Below are 18,914 nucleotides of genomic sequence, written 5' to 3' on the forward strand. Positions count from 1 at the left end.
TTGAGGAGGTTTAAAGAACAGGTGTACAGTTTTGGAAGCAGAAGTGGAAAAAAATTAAGTTTAAAAAAAAAAAAAGGATGTAATTCTGAAACCTGAAAGAGAGAGCGTTAAAGTAATAAACTATTTAATAAAGATGTTATAAGATGATGATAAAAATCAAACACGTGGACAAATTATCAAAAGGCTTTCGGGGAGTGAAGGAAGTATGAATATTGTGTGTCCCATATGATTGAAACTTGAAAAGCATGATCATCTAGGAATATTAACTCATTCCAAATGAATAAAATGGGTGTATTCAAGGCTGCATATAAACTACAGAGGTACTGCAGTACTGTGTATAGCATACAAAATAGCCCAAAAGCCAAATACTTCTTAAACAATAATCACCATATATGGAAGAAAACTTTTTTTCATGGTTTTCCTTGTTATTTGGATTTCAAGAAAGCTTATGGTACCATAGAAAGGGGAGTAATTTGGAGAGAACGGAACAATTTTGAAACCCCAGAGGAACTAGTAAGACCTGCAAAAATGCACATTGTACATAGAAATACATTGTAGCAAGGACACATAGCTCTTTGATTCTTATGATTAAATGAATCTAGTCCAAACAGAGTTAAAACAGATTTTTGAAGCAGTGAATGAAAAAGAAGAAAACAGCAGAGAATTATTCAAAATAATAAGAACCTTGATATTGTTCCTACTGTCAAAGCCGGACAGTGGTATAGCATGTAATGAGAGGAGACAAAGATCGAACAGAAAACGGTGGAAAACTGAGGGAGGGGTTGTAACCAAGCCGAAAACCTATTAAGGATGCAGAATGGAGAAGAACATTGAGTGAGGTAAAAGATTTGCACTCATGCTAATCAGGATTAGCATCCAGGATGGCAAGAGATCAGCACAGTGGTGTCTAATCTTATCCATAAAGGGCTTGCTGGTTTCCATTCCGACCAAACAGATGCAACTCACCAGATGTTTGAAGAACAAGAACAAGTGGAAGCTGGTGTGCTCCTGCTTGGTCACCTGTGGCTATTGTGACCTTTTATGGATAAGATTAAACACCGACGGATTACCAAATGCTAATCTTTTGGCACTACACTAAATATTATACACTGAAATAAGACGAATAATGGTGTGTGCCAACAATAAATGCAAAAACATTAAAAATATAGTAAATGTCATATAGTAAAAATGTAACAACCCAAATTAAAAAAATATGCATCCATAGAAATTTCATCAGATGACACTTTCCCATGGAAAACATAGCTTCCACCTTCTGTCTTGCCCTGAAATACATGTTTACTCCAGTGTTAGGCATTTGTACAAATTGAAATACATTTTTTTAAAGCTTAAAATGCAAGCTTTCTGAAAAGCAGAGACTTCTCAAGGACATATTAGCATAAGTGGGTCCAGCATTCTAGTTTTAAGCAAGTGATGTCGCAATAATAACACTGATGTCATATGGTAGATTTTTAATAAAAAATAAACAGATCACCCATCCCTGTCTGCTCAGCATGGGACTGAATAAGTGAAAGAAGACAAGCAAAATACAGAGCTAAATCAGGCCCTAATGCCCCAGTGGTTAACAACAGGTAGCTCCCTTGCTAGCAGATACAGTAGGGTCCTGATGAAGTATGATTAGAACTAGTTACTCACCTTGGGAGGGAAGAGCAGGTTGTTGTCATCTACTGTAGAAACAGTGAACTCCCAAGAAAGTGTGTCCACAGATACCTGCAGAACACACCCAACTATTTACTGTTGCTACTAGACTTAAGTCAGACTTGAGTTTGAAGCCATTTTATCTATGCTGGTTGTTGTACACTTCCTTGGTTTATTGATTTATACTGTTTGGCTCATGTTTATATTTTCCAGCTATGATCTACATGCACATTCTCTGGTATTCTACATGTGGGTTCAGGTTAAGTACATTTGGCTTTATCTGATAATGTCATTCTCTGGAAAGTAATAAACATCACAGGCATCCGGTGCCAAATGGGCTTCGATCTCTGCCAAATTCTTACAGGCACGTGTACATACGTATTATATTATGTGCCTATGAATATATTCATATATATTTATGAATATATATATATATATATAACACATACAGTTAATATACACTATGTATACACGGCTGGGTTTGTATGAGTGTGTATGAACATGTGTCTGTGTTTGTGCTCACGTTGTTCTGCCGTGCTGAGGACTGCAGTACTGCTGTGAGAAAGCCTGTGGGGAAGGTGAAGCCTGAGAGCCAGAAGAGAACGGGAGGACGTGCTGTCTCCGCCCAGCGTGCAAACTGCTCCACCCGCTGGCACAGGTCTCTTGTCCACGATGCCAAGGGTTTCAGAGATGGGTATGCCTAAATGGTTTAGAGAGAGAGAGAGACAGATTGACGAGATGCATTTGCACAGGTAGGAAAAAGAAAAAAGGACTGAAATCTCAAGTCTTGTTATTTATTTAATGCACTATTCAAAGCTATATAAGAGTGGCCAAGGACAGAGAGATGGAGTATTTCAGTGTCTGGTATAAACTTTATTACACTTATGAGATTTAATACATAAAGCAGATTCTCTTGAGGCCTTTTATACAGATATTATGTAGTAGATGTTTTTAGAAGAGTAATCAACAGATTACAAGTTTAACCTGGACCTGAGTTCATGGCTGTGGTAATCCGTTAAAATCCATACATGTGCATATGCTGAATATATGAATATAACCATTATACACAAGATTCTGGCATAATGAAAAAAATGTATGAAACAGACCATCCTTAGACCATATATATCACTAGTGGGTGTGTGTGTGTGTGTGTGTGTGTGTGTGTGTGTGTGTGTGTGTGCAAAAAAGAGGGCAAGAACAATTAAAGAGAGCGCTCAGATGAAATGAAAAGCTAGGCATCTTAGGAGCTATGTAACTGGCGTGAGAAGGACTGAATGATCTCGTAGCCGTTTGTGCTTTTATCAGATCAAAGATAAAGCAATGAATTGATGAGACACAGGCCAACAGAGTTATAGAGATACAGAGAGTGCAGAGAGAGAGAGTGATGTGCGTGTGTGTGAGTGTGTGTGAGAGAGAGAGAGAAAGAGAGAGAGAGAGAGAGAATGTGATGAGTGAATGCACGGCATCTAGAGCTAATATTTTAATAAAAGAAGATGATATTTTAATAAAAGAAAAAAAGTAACAAGCAATGTACGGTTTAAACGTTTCAGATGTACAGAAATATATATATTTTGCTTATTGAAGTGCAATTACCCCGAAGAAGGGTCGTTGTCAGGACTCCCATGACCTACACATGACCTCCATAAGCACACACCCCCACAAAACACACACACAAATTATAACCTAGTTGACCAAGGCTTTCTCCTGGCCATAAAGAGAGCAGCAGTGTGCTACTGATGAATGAGAAGAATATTTAAACAGAGGGACAGGGTCTGGATTGTGTGTGTATGCATAAGCATGTAAGACAAGTGCTCTGAAAAGGCTAAGTGTGTGTAAGAGATTGTATTTCAAAAGCGTGTGTGCCAGTAGAGTGTGTTTGTGTGTCTATAATAGAAAGACAAAAGAGGAAAGGGGGGGGGGGGAGAGAGAGAGAGAGAGAGAGCGAGAGAGAAATAAAACCACAATCCGATCCTCAGCAGTGTAACGAGTGCACTGGCCTCTCCTCTAACACTGTGACCTTCCAGCACTTCACCATTCATTTAGTCCACTCCAGCTCCTCTCCAACACAGGGCACTGCACTCACAGATTACAACTTCACACACTTCACTCAATGATTTACTACAGCCATGGTGTGTATATCTGTAAGTGGCTACACTACAACTTTTTCATAATGTGACCAGTAATTATTAAGTTCAACTGGCAAATACAGATGGTATATATATATAAAATATATACACAGTATACCATGCAAAAATGCCTACAAGACAAGAGAAAAATACCTGGATGTGGACACTGGTGCGACATTCCTGGCTGTATATTGTAATTGGGCGGTTTAAAGTTCAAGTCCAAAAAAATCAAGTAAAAATATCTGTCTGAGAACCAGGAGCAAAAGGTTAAGAGTTTACGCACTCAGAAAAATACAAGAGCTCTTAGATGTAATCAAATTTGCTTCTATCCAATCACAAAAGCCCTCCAGCCTGCGATAGCATCCTCTACACTACCTAACATATTCACCATGATGAATCTCAAATGGACACTGATTCAAATTAAGATATAAAATATTCCTGAAAACTCACATACAGAACAATTCATCTGACAGTAGTGTCCAACCAGGTGAAATCTTCTCTATAGAACGTCAAACATAAATCATCCAGCGTTACTATATGTGAGCCATACTGATAAAGTGATTTGTTTCTCTAGTGTATTTCTATATTTCATCTATAAAACAGTGAACTGAGTGAAGCTGACAAGTAAAACAAGTAAACAAATATTTAAGATATTCTTTGAGATCATCTTGAAGATATTACAATGGAAATATTCCAACAATTTTCTGTACCGCTTATCCTACACAGGGTCGCGGGGACTGTCCCAGGGGACTTGGAGCACAAGTTGGGGGACACTCTGGATGGGGTGCAAACCCGTCGCCTGGCACAATCTCACACACACACGCACTCACACTCATTCACACACTAAAGACAATTTAGATATGTCAATCAGCCTACAACGCATGTCTATGGACTGGAGGAGGAAACTCACAAAGCACGGGGAGAACATGCGAACTCTGTGCACACACAGAGGAGGTGGGAATCAAACCCACAACCCCGGAAGCGTGAGACAAACGTGCTAACCACTAAGCCACCGTGCCCGAATGCAAGTATTATGAGTTTTTAATAATAAAAAAAAAACCTTTGCTAAAATCTTTGTTAACAACAGAAGCCATGTTCTAATCTTGCTGTTGTCCAAAAAAATGTCATCGGTATACAATCCACCAACATGTGACAAGTGCTCCTTGAACTTCAGCATTGCTACTGCGTTTTTAAGAACACTGTGGAGTATATGATGGAGTACTCGAACACTGTCTTACCTTCTCCCAGAGGGGAGGAACACGGGCATCATGAATACACTGAAATGTCTCTTCCAGACTACTGGACATCACAACCAGACCTTTAATGCCTTTCTCCAACTCTGTAAGAGATGTCCTGTTCACACACACACACACACACACACACACTTATATTTGTGTATCACTCACAACTCTCAGTATCTGTGTTTGACTCAGTCTTTCAAACAAACACAGACCTGATGGTGTGCAGCAGAGTGTTGTATCTCTGGATCTCCTGCAGCAGCACGACATTAATAGGCGAGGGATCATCCTGCAACAGTTTCCTTGTTCCTTCATAGTCCACATCTGCTGGGATCTTCTGACGCACATCAGCTGAGAGTTCTAATACCTTCATGCACACACACACACACAATGCAGTAATACAGTAAGACTGAGCAATGTTTAGTGTTTGTGTAGCGATTGTCTGCTACAGTTTCTTTCACTTTTTAAATGTCCCATTTCCTGGTGGATTTAGGTTTCAAATTCATTTGTATTTTTCCACCCACATGAATGTTTTACTCAGATCGGCTTTGTTTGGGGTTCTCTAGTTGCCATTACACAAACTTGCTCACGCATCCTACTTACTAGTAGCCTTGTGAGGTAGATAATTGACAGTGGCGCACACGTTTTAACGTAAAACAAACTCTATGACATAGATCGTGTTCAGAACTTTAAGTGGTATAGATGCTACTCAGTTATCCGTTTACGTGAGTATGCATTTAGTCGACTAATACCACCCCACAACCACCATAGAACTCATTTTACTGGTAATGTTATGCAATGAGAAATAGACACGGGTACAGTTCTGGTTTCAGATTAGTAACTGCACCGTGCTGTAACACACTGTTCGATTGGGTAGAAAAGTGCTAAGAGATACAAAGACACACCTTGTCTTCACGGCTGGGTCCTGCTCCAGTGGCTGCCGTGCTGGTGACCTGAGGCTGGAGTGAGATGAGTGTGTCAAAGAGTGTGCGTGTTTCAGAGATCTGGCTGGCGATGTCTGCGTTTGGGTGCTGGCCAAATGTCTCTGGATGTTCCACTGCCGGGAGCAGGTTGATATACTCCTGATACACAGCCTGAGGCCCATCACGAGGAATATAATAACTAGGCAAGGAGGACAGTCTAGAGGACACATCACATACAGACACAGTATTTATATAACGTTATGAAAAAGAACAAAACAATGCACTTTTTTTTTTAATTATTCATGTTTCTCATGACATTGAGCAACAACATACACAGACAAACCAGGAATTGTGTCACTGGGGACCAAGAACGGTTATCAAATTAGTGAAAAAAACAACAGTGAAACACTTATTTGCTCAAACAAGAAACAGAATAACAATAACCTATAAGCACAGTTATATTTACTGAACGTGGAAAAGGCCTGAACATACTACACTAGAAACAAACTGGTGGGATGTTGATATACATTACACTGTATATTAGTGTTTTAGTCAAGTCACTAATACTATAACTATTCCAGCTACTTGTTAATTTGACATAGTGTAAATAAAAAATCCACCACATAGGGGAGCTGTTGTACCTTGTTACAAACCAACTGCGACACAGTGGTGGTACACTAGATCAGTGTTTCCAATCCTAAAGCTCATGTATCTATACACTACACATTCTATCACTTCCAGCGATCCCAATACAACTGGTACAACTCATCAGCTTTGTGTCTTCGTCTTTGTGCATGACAAATACTAAAAGTTTCAGTGCAAGACATGTACTTAGAAACACTGCACTAGACACAGCGACACTTGAGGAGTCTTTCCTATAGCACTGTATGCATTTACACTAAGATTAGACACAGCACCTAACTCTTTCATTAAATCACTTGGGTGTTTTGTCAGGCTTGGGTGTGTGCTGAATTTGTCAAGTGTGTGTGTGTGTGTGAGATGGTGGGCATGTGTGATTTTAGATCTGTCCACATGGTGGGGTTCTTGCTCTTCTGTGTGACTAAGTAGTGTGTTTTCAAAATTTGAAAGACGTGAAGGGTACTACCTGTGTGCCAAATGTTAATGTTTTAGTTTGCATGTGTGTGCCTGCATCCAAATGAATGTGTGTGTGTTTGTGTGCGTGACTCACTTGAAGAAAGGAGTGTTGACAGTGCCTTCACAGAAGTAATCACTGATGTATGTGGTGAGGAGACGACGGTCCCAGTCGTCTGTAACGTGACCTCCGTAGTTGATGCCGGCGATGAGGTACTTCAGAGCATCCCAGGGGATTTCCTCATACTCATCCAAATACAGACTCATTAAGTTCTCACTCACCTGTAAAATAAACAAACAGAGAGAGATAGAAGTAGTAGCAAAGTGAAGAGGTATGCTGTGTCTCCTAGGTAAGCGTGTAGAGCTTTGTCTATACAGTTGCAATCAAAATTATTCAACCCCCATTGCAAATCAGGTTTACTGGCAAAATTTACAGACTTTCAGCTGTTTGCAATGAACAAATCAAACAAAAACAATTGAAATAGTTCAACACAATGAATGCTTTAAATTCAACTGAAAATGCAACTTATAATGATTTCCCCAGTCTCAAAATTATTCAACCGCCTGAATAGAATCCCTCACAACAACACAAATATACAAATCAGGTGTTGTCTCAAGCACACCTGATGCAACTAATCAAGGGCTTCATTAGTTGCACCAGGTGTGTTTGAGCTGGAACACATGAAATACCTGAACTGGCTAGGGGTAGAATGTATGAAATACCTGAACGGGGCAGAAAAAGCAAACTATCAACGGCTGCAACCAGATTTCTGAGAAGGCAGGTGGTAAAAAACCTTCGAGTGACTGCAAAAGACCTGCAGCAACACTTGTTGGTAACAGACACTGAATGCAGAAGGTTTCCATGCCAGAACTCCAAGACGTACACCACTACTGACCCAAAATGGTTGGGCGTCATTGGACCTTCCAACAGGACAATGATCCCAATCGTACCTCAAATTCCATCAAGGCTTGGTTGCAGGAGTCCTGGAAGATTCTACAGGGCCATCACAGTCACCTGACTTGAACCCCATAGAAAATCTCTGGTGGGATTTGAAGAAGGTGGTTGCAGCACGCAAACTCAAGAATATTACTGAACTGGAGGCCATTGCTCATGAGGAATGGGATAAGATTCCTCAGGAACGCTGCCAGAAGCTCTGCATCTCATTTTCAACAGGTCATAACAGTAAAAGGGTGCTCTACTAAGTACTACAGATGCTTACCATGAAGGGGTTGAATAATTTTGAAACTGGAGGTCATATAAGTTGCATTTTTAGTTGAATTTGGGGAAACCACTTGAAGTATTTGTTGCATTTAACTATTTCAATTGCTATTGTTTGATTTGTTCATTGGAAACAGCTGAAAGTCTGAATATTGACAATAAACCTGATTTGCAATGGGGTTGAATCATTTTGATTGCAACTGTATGTCATCAGTGAACTGCTTCTACCTACAGTGTTCAGTGAGGCACACTTTTCTGCCTAAAATCAAACAATTCTGCAGTAGCAAAACTACTCAACCACATCTCTCTTTCTGTACCTCAAAGTCAGAGTCGTTGAAGCTGTAGACAATGTTCCAGCCGAGCTGGAGAAACTTCTTGCGCTCCAGCAGGATGCTGTGGAAGAAACAGAGGGCAAAGAGCAACTTGCGGTAGAGGATGGGCTGCGTGCAGCGTGAAAACTGAGACTCTGTCACCAGCCGGTACAGCCGTTTCATATTCGACTTCACTCCCTGCAAAGAGAAACATGGAAGGGTTGTGTGTTGTGCATGATTATCTACAGTGCATGTACGTGTGTGTATGTGTGTGCGCCACCCTTGGCATTACAGGAATCAATATGCCTTTTAAGAACGGTTCTCCTGAATTCTGGTCAATAAGCGCACAAAGGAGTTTCTTTTTCTTTAAAAGATTTAAAAGATGTGACAAATAAAAACCCCACGAATCCAATATTTCAATAAAGACAGTCCATTTCATGATGTGACAGGTTTCTGATCACTGAGAAGCTTTTTTTTCCCCTCCTGTTTTTGGCATTAGTGAATCATTGGTCCACACAGAAATATCATAAAGTGAACAGAAAATGGAAAAAAAAATCCAATAACTGTACATTAAACATAATATGAATGCCTTTGTACTCTTTTCTCTCTGTTACATAATCAACTTGATGCATTCTGGGAAATGGCTGTAGCCAAGAAAAATACATAGACACCATACATCATTTATTTCTTTCAGTAAATATTACTTCAACAAAGTTTTCATTGTAAATATTACTTCAACAAATATTACTTCATATTTCATTGTAAATATTACTTCAACAAATATTACTTCATATTTCATTGTAAATATTACTTTAACAAATATTACTTCATGCTCAGTTTTCATTGTGTCTGCCATTGTAATTCCATTTTTATGTTGACTGGGAAATTTCCATTATATAGATTTTTTGCTTATATCTATTGAGTTATCTACAATATGTCTGGTCTCTTCTGTTTAAATCATTTCTTAGTCAATGCTTTCTCGCTAAATGTCAGTGCAGGTGTTACATAATCATTTGCATACACTGTATAAATGTAAGAGTATTTTATGATGTATTCAGTATGTGTATCCCTTTTAAATATACTGTACAGTGTGCTGAAATCTTTCCTTTATTTCTTCCCAATATTCTTGAGTGGCCCCCTTGGAAGCCCCTTCACTGGTATACAGTAGATAGTGTGTTGCAGTACGTGTGGGTGGTATATGTCTAGGCATGTATTAGTGGATGCATATGATCATGCCAGCATGCAAAAACATGTACGAATGTGTGTGCGTTTCTGTTTAGTGTGTGTGTATCGTATACCTTAGGTGGCTCAGTAGTCATTTTGATGCCGGCCTGAAGTATAGAGATGGGGAAGTCTGGGTGAGGGGAGGAGCTGAGCCACAGCCTGAAGTCTGGGTGAGGATCTTCAACCTGTAGCTGCTCCACCAGCTTATCCAGCTGAGGCATCCATGACAGGGACAGGTGGCAATTAGCCAAGAACACCCAGTGACCTACCACATATATAGAAAGCAAGTTTGACCAAAAATAGCTTCCCCTTGTAAATAATTCACCCACACACTGCTAGATAAACTCACTCTGTACCACAGAATACCTTCTAAGACCAAATCAAAGCCCATCCATCAAGGAGAAAGGTTTTAGTAAGTCTCTAATGGCTTATTAAAGCATTCCATTTAAGAAGCAATGAAAACGTAGGAAATTATTTACTTGTTTAAGCATGAAAAGAACATTTTTGGTGAAGTTTGAGAAAAAAAAAAACTAAAACCTTTAGCTTTTATAGAATAAACCTGTCAATAACTAAGTTTAGACCAAACCTAACAATGACTAAAATATGTGTGCATCTGTGCAGTGTAAGCAGCCTTCTGTTTAATCAACGTCATTTGTGACTATGTTCTCTTCTATAAGAGCTACCGGTGGGAACAAATCAACAGTTTTATTGAACTTTAATGCAGAGCAGTGTCACTGTAACATGAGGGTGGTTGATGGCAGTGGAATTTGGGCTTGCTGTACTTATTGGGTACCATTGTGTACGTTATAATATGAGATGAGACAGTGAGACATGAACAAACAATATTTGTGTTTATTCAAGTTATCTCAGATGGTCTAATGAGTATTCCTTCAGCCACAAAGACTTCAGCTACAGGCTGCACAATGATAACCTTCCCATGGATTATGTGGATTATTGTGGAATATTATTGATCACAACATGGATTTCTGTAATGTTCATGCTTTACTCATATGAGAAAGCCAGAAAAAAAACTGAAGTATAGGAAGGGTTGGGTTTCATTTTAGAAATGTTATAATGGAAGCTCAACTGGTCTGTGAAATGGGTGTGAGATGAACAATTAAAAATGCTTTTTTTTTTGTTTGAATTGGCCTTTAGAAAAATGGCGGACATTGTTTTTTAAGAAGTAGTTAACTTTCAAATGTTTTCCGGTCCATTAAGTTGGGATAAACACCCTTAATCAACCAAATGCCTAATTTGCTGGGTCTGCAAAATAGGGAGAGAGGAATAACAGGACTGGCAAGAAGAAAAAAAAAGAAAGAGAGAGAGACAGGGGAAGATGAGACAGATGTAAAGATTCACCGTTCTTAACTCCCTCTTTGATCATGCGTGTGGCGATTGGGGCCTGTCCCTGTCCCAGAGAGAGGGCATAGAAGTGGTGGCCCATGCCCGACTTTTCTGCCAGCTGCACCAGGGCAGCAGTGGGATCCACACCAGGGGACAGCACAAAGATCAGTGGTGCCTTAGTGGTGGAATCCTCTACCACCTATAACACAAACACCAAAGGACAGGAAACACAGAAACCATTTTAATCTCCTGTTTAAAAAATGGCTCGTCACTGATTTCCTTGCAATTGCGAATTTCTTTCCCTGGTAGCAGAAGGGTCTAAAAATGAGAGACAACTCCTTTAAAGTGATACTTCGGTTCTTGTGTTGCATGCTGCATGTCACATATGGTAGTACATTTTGCCAGGAGAAGTCGAACACAAACAGCAGTCCAAATTGCATAGTGACTTGTTATGCAATGTAACGAGCTAAAAGCTACGCTGCAAATCATTTCAGGTAGTGCATCATGACTGCTTGAGTCATCTTTAGTCAACTTTAATCAGGTTTAGAGAAACAGCTTCCTTAGAACACATATTCAGTAAGACAGAAGCTAACAAAATGTTCAGGCGTGCTCCCGTATTATCTCTCTAGCACGAACGCTCGTTTATATTTATAACAGGGCTCAGCCAAATGAATATACACAACTTGTATGCTTACAGCTACCCTGATGTTGCAGTAGAGAACTCGTTCTGTGTTTGTCGCTGTTTAAATGTGCTTATAAGATGGAGCTGAGGATGTTGAGATGTATATCGACATGTCCGCACTCTCTACCGTGTACGTGTTTATAACTCACAGCCTGCATGTCCAGGACTGGTGGCTCTACAAAGCGGGAGCCCAGGTTGTTGATGATGAAGGAAGTCACGCAGAATGAGACGCGGTCCTGTCTTAGAGAACGCACTATCAGCATCCTCTGCAACTCATTGCACCCGTTCTCCCACTCCCCTAAAGAGAGCGAGCGATAAGGACACGCACAGAGAGGGGGAAAGACAGCAGAAAGAAGGTGTGTGGCAGAGAGAATCGAGAATGGTGGTTTGCAAATTGACATTGCAGAGTGGAACAAATGTTGGAAATAAAGACAGGAGGAGCGAAGGTGGATGGGTTCAAAAAGAAGGTGAAAAAAAGAAAAAGGATAAGTGAGATGAAGTAGGAAATTAATTCAACAAGAGAGAAGTGACAGGCAAATATTATCTCTCTTATAAACCTTTTTAAAAATGAAGACCTCTTGAGAGCTTGCGTTTTAAACAGAATTACAATTCATAATTACATAAATGAGTTAAACAAACATTTTCACAGAGCTGCATGTTCTCCCATAGATTGTATTAATATTGAGCAGAGCGCTCGGTAATATAATTAGATTTGAAAAATAATCAAAGGAAATGACAGACTAGCACTGTCAGAAGAGTTTGACATTAGCGAATATGGCCGGAGAGAGACTGAGGGAGGAAAAGTAAAAGAAACGTATTCATCTTGTAGTAATTTTCCAAGACAAAAGAGAGTCTAAAATGCAAAGGAAAAGAATACAACGCTCATTTAGTATGATTCAGAAAGATGAGGAACAGCTAAAGTGCTTTCACACACATAGACATTACCAGGTAGAGGGGCGTTTTCTGGCTCTGAGCTGGTGTACCACAGGTTCCAGTCTCGTGGGTACTGCTCAAACGAGGCCATAAGCCCATGGAAATTAGCTAGCTTGTCCAGCTCAGTAATGTTGTCCCAATTAGAGTCAGCCAGCCAACTTGAGCATGGGTTATCCATCTGGCCTTCCTTATCCAGGACCTGGAACAGCAGCACACACCCACAGACATCACAATATGAGGAGAACACCCGAGGGTTCCATAACAGACCCCAAACAAGATTTAATACCAGCAAAACATGGGGCGATGTTCTAAACTAAACAGTTTAAGCCTTTTGAAAGGGATAAAAACGTTGCGGTCTCAAACGCTAAGCAGCAAAGTAGACTATGTACTGTCAGTGTTTGCAGGTGATGAGAAATAATGTTACCCATAAGAGCCAAACATAAGTCTTTACAAGAACTGACATACTCTAAATGCAGAGCAGTTGCTCTCAAAGTGATTCTGCAGGTTTGGCTGCCAGACAGCAAGATTAACACGCCTTGGAAAACTGCTTGGAAATCACAAGATATTTAACTGTGAATTTTTTGCTACTCATTAAGACAAAGTTCCAGACACTTTTCTAAATAAATTGTTAAAACTTGATGGTTTGTTATTGTTGAAAATAATTCAATCCATAAATATTCACATCTAAATGACCTCCGAGTTAAATATTTGCTCCAGTAGCACACACACTTAGCAAACCTGCCTTGTAATGAAGGGTAGAGGGAATTAAGCCTTTATTTAAAAATATAAACATAAACTCATATTACGACTTGGCTAGAGTTTATCCGTGAATTTAGAGAAGTGATACCTTAGGCACAAACCTAACATAACATAACTACAGTAAAGCATGGTGGTGGCGGCATCATGATTTGGGAACGCGTCCCTGCAGCAAATACTAGAAACTCAAAGTTACAAGGAAACGTGTGGAACTGACTAGAGAAAAATACTGAAAGAAAACACACTGCACTCTGGGTTGTTAGAAGAATCATATTAGAACATGATAAGGCAAAACATACACCAAGGACCACACTGAAGTAGCACTGGTGTAAGAGGATTGGGAATGCCGCATGTCTTGGCTTAAAACAAAATAGGGTTAATGTCCTGAAATGTCCAGGTCAAACCTCTGAGTATTGCTGGAACCTTTTCTATATAGGTGAATTTACAAAAATTGGCCTATATGTAATGTCTGAAGCATGGAGTTCGAATTTTTACCTAAATTAAATGTTATAGTCATGCCCTTCCTATCTAGTACTGTTATATGCAGATTGCTTGGTTGGTTAGATATTGAATCTTGTTCCAATGTCCTTAGCAATGGCATACCGATCACTTAATTTCACCTACAACACCTACACAATGTTTGAAAGTAAATATATAAATAATACAGGGCACAACGCATCAGAAAACACGCTGCACATTCCACCTAAGTGTATCAGCCTTTTGGCCATATGCATATATGGAACACATTTGAAGTGTAGAATATGTTTGTCACAAACATCTTTACTCCAGAAACAGGGACAAAACACTGCGTGAGAACGTTTTTACTCTTGTTTATGGAGTGAGGAAAAAGCGTCTGTGCAGATCTGTGTGAATTGCTGCTGAAGGTGATAGGTGAAGGTGATACAGTGTGTACAGCATGAAGGACCCACTGATTTAGTGTGACTGCGCTGATATAAACAACTGAACACTGACTGTATTGTTGAGAAAAAAAAAAAAACCCTGCTCAAACTGCATTTCTCAAGAAATACAATTAGTTCATGGGAACTGAATTAGGAGCAGGGTGTGTGATTATTCATAGTGGTGTGATAGAATCATGGTAGGAGTAATGCAAATGGTGTGTACTTTGGTGAGATAGAGTATTGTGGGTGTGGATGGATCTGTATTACAGAGCACTTTGAGTTAACGTGCTAAATATATCATGGTTTCATGCTGTAATAATGAAATGCTAAACAATATCATTTATGATATATATGGCATATGTAATGCATCCTTTTTTTTATTATTACACCAGCCTAATTAGGTTAATGGGGAAGAAAGATCGGTGCTCACCAGCCCTCCTCTGAGGAAGAAACTGTACTCGTCCATGTTGAGCTTGCCGGCCACCTCCAGGATCTTTGCACACATGTGGAAGCTGAACAGGAGCTTGTGACACTCAAACAGACCCCGACAAGTGTACCTGCAAACACGGACCACTGATGACTCTCAGACCAACATCATGTTCGAGCTCAGAGAAACTCAATGACTGCCAATCACTCTTTCATATGCATTTACACACGCAAGTGTTGCGACTTCATTTCAATATTCCTACGACTACTCCACACATACAATACAGACTGAGTGACATAGAAATATAAATGAACGACGTTCTGTCGAATTCTACACAGTAGTCCGGCGACACATGACATCAACCAGCAACTTTTCACTCGTCTACACCTGTCATCAAGTCATGTAGTCATGATTTGCTATAAAGATAAGACTATTACCAATATGTTTTTGAATTAGGGGATAGGTCATGACTATCACTACACTCATGATTGTAACTAGCTATGAGGACACAAACGTCTGGACCTTTATAGTTTAAAAAAAGGTTTGTTTTTTTTGCATATATATACGGGATTTTACGGTAACCACTAAGTGCTTGGGGGAAAAAGCCGCCACTAGTCTGTTTTAGTTAAGATGTAGACACTAGAAACGTTTACATACACAATTTCATATTAATTACTGTACATAACTAGAATAGAATATTAATTTTACATGGTCATTTTTTATGTAAATAGGCTGTAAGATACAAAATAATTCACATAACAGTTCTATCATTTACAGCAGCTAGATAAAATAGACAATATACTCATGTTTTAAAAGAAATATGAAGCCAAACTTTAGAAATTCATATTTCTGGAGACTGAAATCAACAGGTAACTTAGGCCGAATTGTGAAGCAATATATTGAATCCGATGAAACGAAAGCATCGAACGTAGCAAAGAATTAGAAATGAGCGGCTGACGTAGTACGCATTCAACGTGGTGATGTATTAACTCCGACACATTTCTGCAACGTGGACCTCACTAAACTTTTGCTACGGGTTACAGTGCTGCTACACTGACTTTCCCCTTAATTCCATATGCCACTGCAGAGCAGATCACTACATCATCACTTTTAACAATGCTCATCGTCTGTGTTCATAGAAATATACCATTATAAACAATAAAACTTGTTCAGTCAGTGACCTCTTTTTATTATAAAATGAAAAACAGGTTAGGAAAGCTTATGGACTGTTGGCAAAATTGATTTGAAGAGATTTTAATATTTAAACCAGATCAGAAGGCATGCGTTCTTATGTATAGAGACATGTAGGTTATGTAGGTGTGTTAATTGCTATTGGGTATACAGTAATAATGTGTGACCTGTAAACTGCGTAGGTGTGGTAGTCATTGAGCTTGGCGATCCTCTCGTCCAGTTTGTGGCTGCGAAGGCTCTTTTCGATGCTCAGGTTGAACAGGTCGATGTAGGCATCCAGAGAGAACTGGTACATGGGGTCTATATGGCTCATATCGTTCAGCACAAAGAACAAGATGGAAGCGCGCTGGGCACAAGGGCGATAAGCCTGCAATTTAAACACACAGCGTTCGATCGTCTTATTTTGACAGAACCGCTAATCAGGGCTTTCTATCTTTATCCCTATACTGTCAACAATTAATCCAATGTGGCAAAACTTTCTGCACCCTCCTCCTTCTATCATCATCTTCTATTCCTGACTCTCTCACTCGTTCTCTCTGTCACCTCTCTGGCAGTATCGATTTTGATCTCCGTCTGCTCGCTGGTCTGCAGTTGTTCTGACACCTCTGTGGCTGTGACTTTGGAGGTCTGCAGAGTGTTCACCAGCTGCACATCATCCAGCAGAGAGCCAGTTGCTTCATTCAACAAGCTACACACACACACACACACAGGCATATAAGCATGATGCTGCTAAAGGACTGATGGATTTAGCAAATGGGTTAATTTAGCTTTTTCTCTAAATGTGATTTGAATAAAAGGTATTAATGTAGTGCTATGAAGTATGTGGACATGCTTTAATGGAGGCGTTTAATGTGTGTGTGTGCGCGCGTGTGCGTGAGTGTGAAGCCCACCGAAGAATCTCATCCTCTAGCTCCTGTAGTTTCCTCTTGCCTGAGGCAATGTTGATTACCAAAGAGTCTTTCTGTTCCTCCAGCTCAGGACGCTCCTTACGCACCACTATACCCAACAGCTGAGCCTCCAGACCCTACACACACACACACACACACACACACACACACACACAGAGACACAGACAGACAGACAGACACAGACAGACGAACACACAGACACACACACAGACACACACACAAAAGCACTATAAAAAAAAATGTGGCTTCACAATGGCAAATGCATTTTTAGCGATGCACAACATGTCAAACCAACACACACACACACACACACCTGTTCCTTCACAGCGAAGTTAACAATGGTGGTTTTGCTGGAAATCTCGGGGGTATAGTGTGGATTGGACAATTTAGTGGTGATGTAGAAACGGAACTCTGGGTTATACTCGACCTCTTTATCTCCCAGCTTCATCAAGAGCCTCCCACCTGCATACACACAGCAATCCACTCAACTACACACACCAGGGGTTGCTACGTACTGTGATTCCAAGCAGAGGCACCACGTAGCTGGCAGGCACTCAAAGAACTTGAGCATTCCAGTTGAATATTGAATAATGGCTATCGCTAGTTAACCAGATAATGCTGCTTACATTAATATTGGCAGTTAATGAAGTTAAAATGTGGATAAATATAATACAAATTCATTCACGGGAGATGTATTTATGGTTTGGTCTATATTGCCATAGTTAGCTGATCATGAGCTGTGACTCACCCTGAATCCCACACAATAGGGGAAGTTTTCAGTTTTCCGATTTGTAGTACAGCTATGAGATACTTCTACATAGTTGTGGATGCGCAGGTGCACTTTCAAGAAGGTGCTTCTAACCCTTTGACTTCTGCACTGTAAGGTTTGTTTTGTTACCAAGAATGTATTTTTTTTTATGTAAGAGAGTTAAATTAAAGATATTTTCAGACAATTTTCCACATTACACTGGAACTAAATATTCGCACATTTTGTATGAAAAAAAAAACAAGTTTCCCTTTAGTTCCCATGTTTTAATCTATATGGAATTTTTCGTTTAGCAACTTTTAGTATATTCTATTATTTCATACAGCTTTAACCTTTGTTGACTATAATATCCCTGGTTCTGACAGGTCTTTGCATACTGCACTGTGTGTGTGCACGTGTGTGTACATGTGTGTGACTGACCAACATGGCTGAGAGATTTGTTAAGTATGGGTGCCAGTGAGGGATCCAGATCCTCCTTTACATTCTGCAGAAGAACTGGGGAGCCAAACTGCACTGCGTTCTCCAAAACACGCAAGAAATCTGGCATCTGCAGGTCTATCACCTTTAAGGTCTGACAGAGAGAGAGAGAGAAAATTCAAAAGATAAGACAAACAATAGATGAAAATCTGTCAAAAGCTACTGGGCAAAAGAGAAAAAAAATGATAAAAGCATAGACAAAAATGACAGGAAAAAGCAGAATAGATATTTAAAAAAATGTGAGTGTGAGGGAGTAAGGGAGCAGAGAGAGAGCGAGAGAGAGAGCAATAGTAAGAGGGGAGAAGAAAGAAAAGCTTCAGGACTGTCAGTGTAAGACATTTCGTGATTGTTCCTAAATGTCAGCATTTAGCTGTAGTGTGTGAATGGCACTGGCCACCCCAGCAAGACATGAAAGCATGAAAGGACCTGCAGAGAGGAGGAAAAGGTCAGAGAAACAGCGCGAAAAGAGGAGAGAGAGACCGACAGAGAGGAAAAGAGACAGAGGGACATAGAGGGGCAGAGAGAAAAAGGGGGCGAGGGAGGAGCAGAGACCTGTACAACAAATGAGGCTAAGCTGAGAGACAAGAGACGGAGAAAAGCACAGTGACCAGATGGTCAGGACAAAGATTCAAGCCTAGGTGTGTAAATGTGTATAATGGTGTCATTGTGTGTGTGTGTGTGTGTGTGTGTGTGTGTGTGTGTGTGTGTGTGTTACTCCTGTGTGTCGTTTCTGCTCTCTAAA

The 18,914-nt window shown here is 40.0% G+C and overlaps 1 protein-coding gene across 3 annotated transcripts in view; it reads right to left on the minus strand.

Annotated features, from left to right (window-relative positions):
• dnah2 (dynein, axonemal, heavy chain 2) overlaps positions 1-18,914 on the minus strand; it is a 146,740-nt gene that overhangs the window by 5,882 nt on the left and 121,944 nt on the right. For all 3 annotated transcript variants that reach the window (XM_053629346.1, XM_053629345.1, XM_053629344.1), the window contains 17 exons: positions 18,116-18,266; positions 17,243-17,391; positions 16,912-17,045; positions 16,565-16,709; positions 16,189-16,388; positions 14,834-14,960; positions 12,761-12,947; positions 11,965-12,113; positions 11,149-11,332; positions 9,864-10,054; positions 8,572-8,763; positions 7,133-7,317; positions 5,926-6,160; positions 5,236-5,387; positions 5,021-5,135; positions 2,180-2,356; positions 1,654-1,728 (listed from right to left, as the gene is read on the minus strand). In XM_053629346.1, the coding sequence (XP_053485321.1) occupies positions 1,654-1,728; positions 2,180-2,356; positions 5,021-5,135; positions 5,236-5,387; positions 5,926-6,160; positions 7,133-7,317; positions 8,572-8,763; positions 9,864-10,054; positions 11,149-11,332; positions 11,965-12,113; positions 12,761-12,947; positions 14,834-14,960; positions 16,189-16,388; positions 16,565-16,709; positions 16,912-17,045; positions 17,243-17,391; positions 18,116-18,266 (2,748 nt within the window). The remainder of the gene's footprint in view (positions 1-1,653; positions 1,729-2,179; positions 2,357-5,020; positions 5,136-5,235; positions 5,388-5,925; positions 6,161-7,132; positions 7,318-8,571; positions 8,764-9,863; positions 10,055-11,148; positions 11,333-11,964; positions 12,114-12,760; positions 12,948-14,833; positions 14,961-16,188; positions 16,389-16,564; positions 16,710-16,911; positions 17,046-17,242; positions 17,392-18,115; positions 18,267-18,914) is intronic.

Source organism: Ictalurus furcatus, chromosome 7 (assembly GCF_023375685.1).
Source record: "Ictalurus furcatus strain D&B chromosome 7, Billie_1.0, whole genome shotgun sequence".
NCBI lineage: Eukaryota > Metazoa > Chordata > Actinopteri > Siluriformes > Ictaluridae > Ictalurus > Ictalurus furcatus.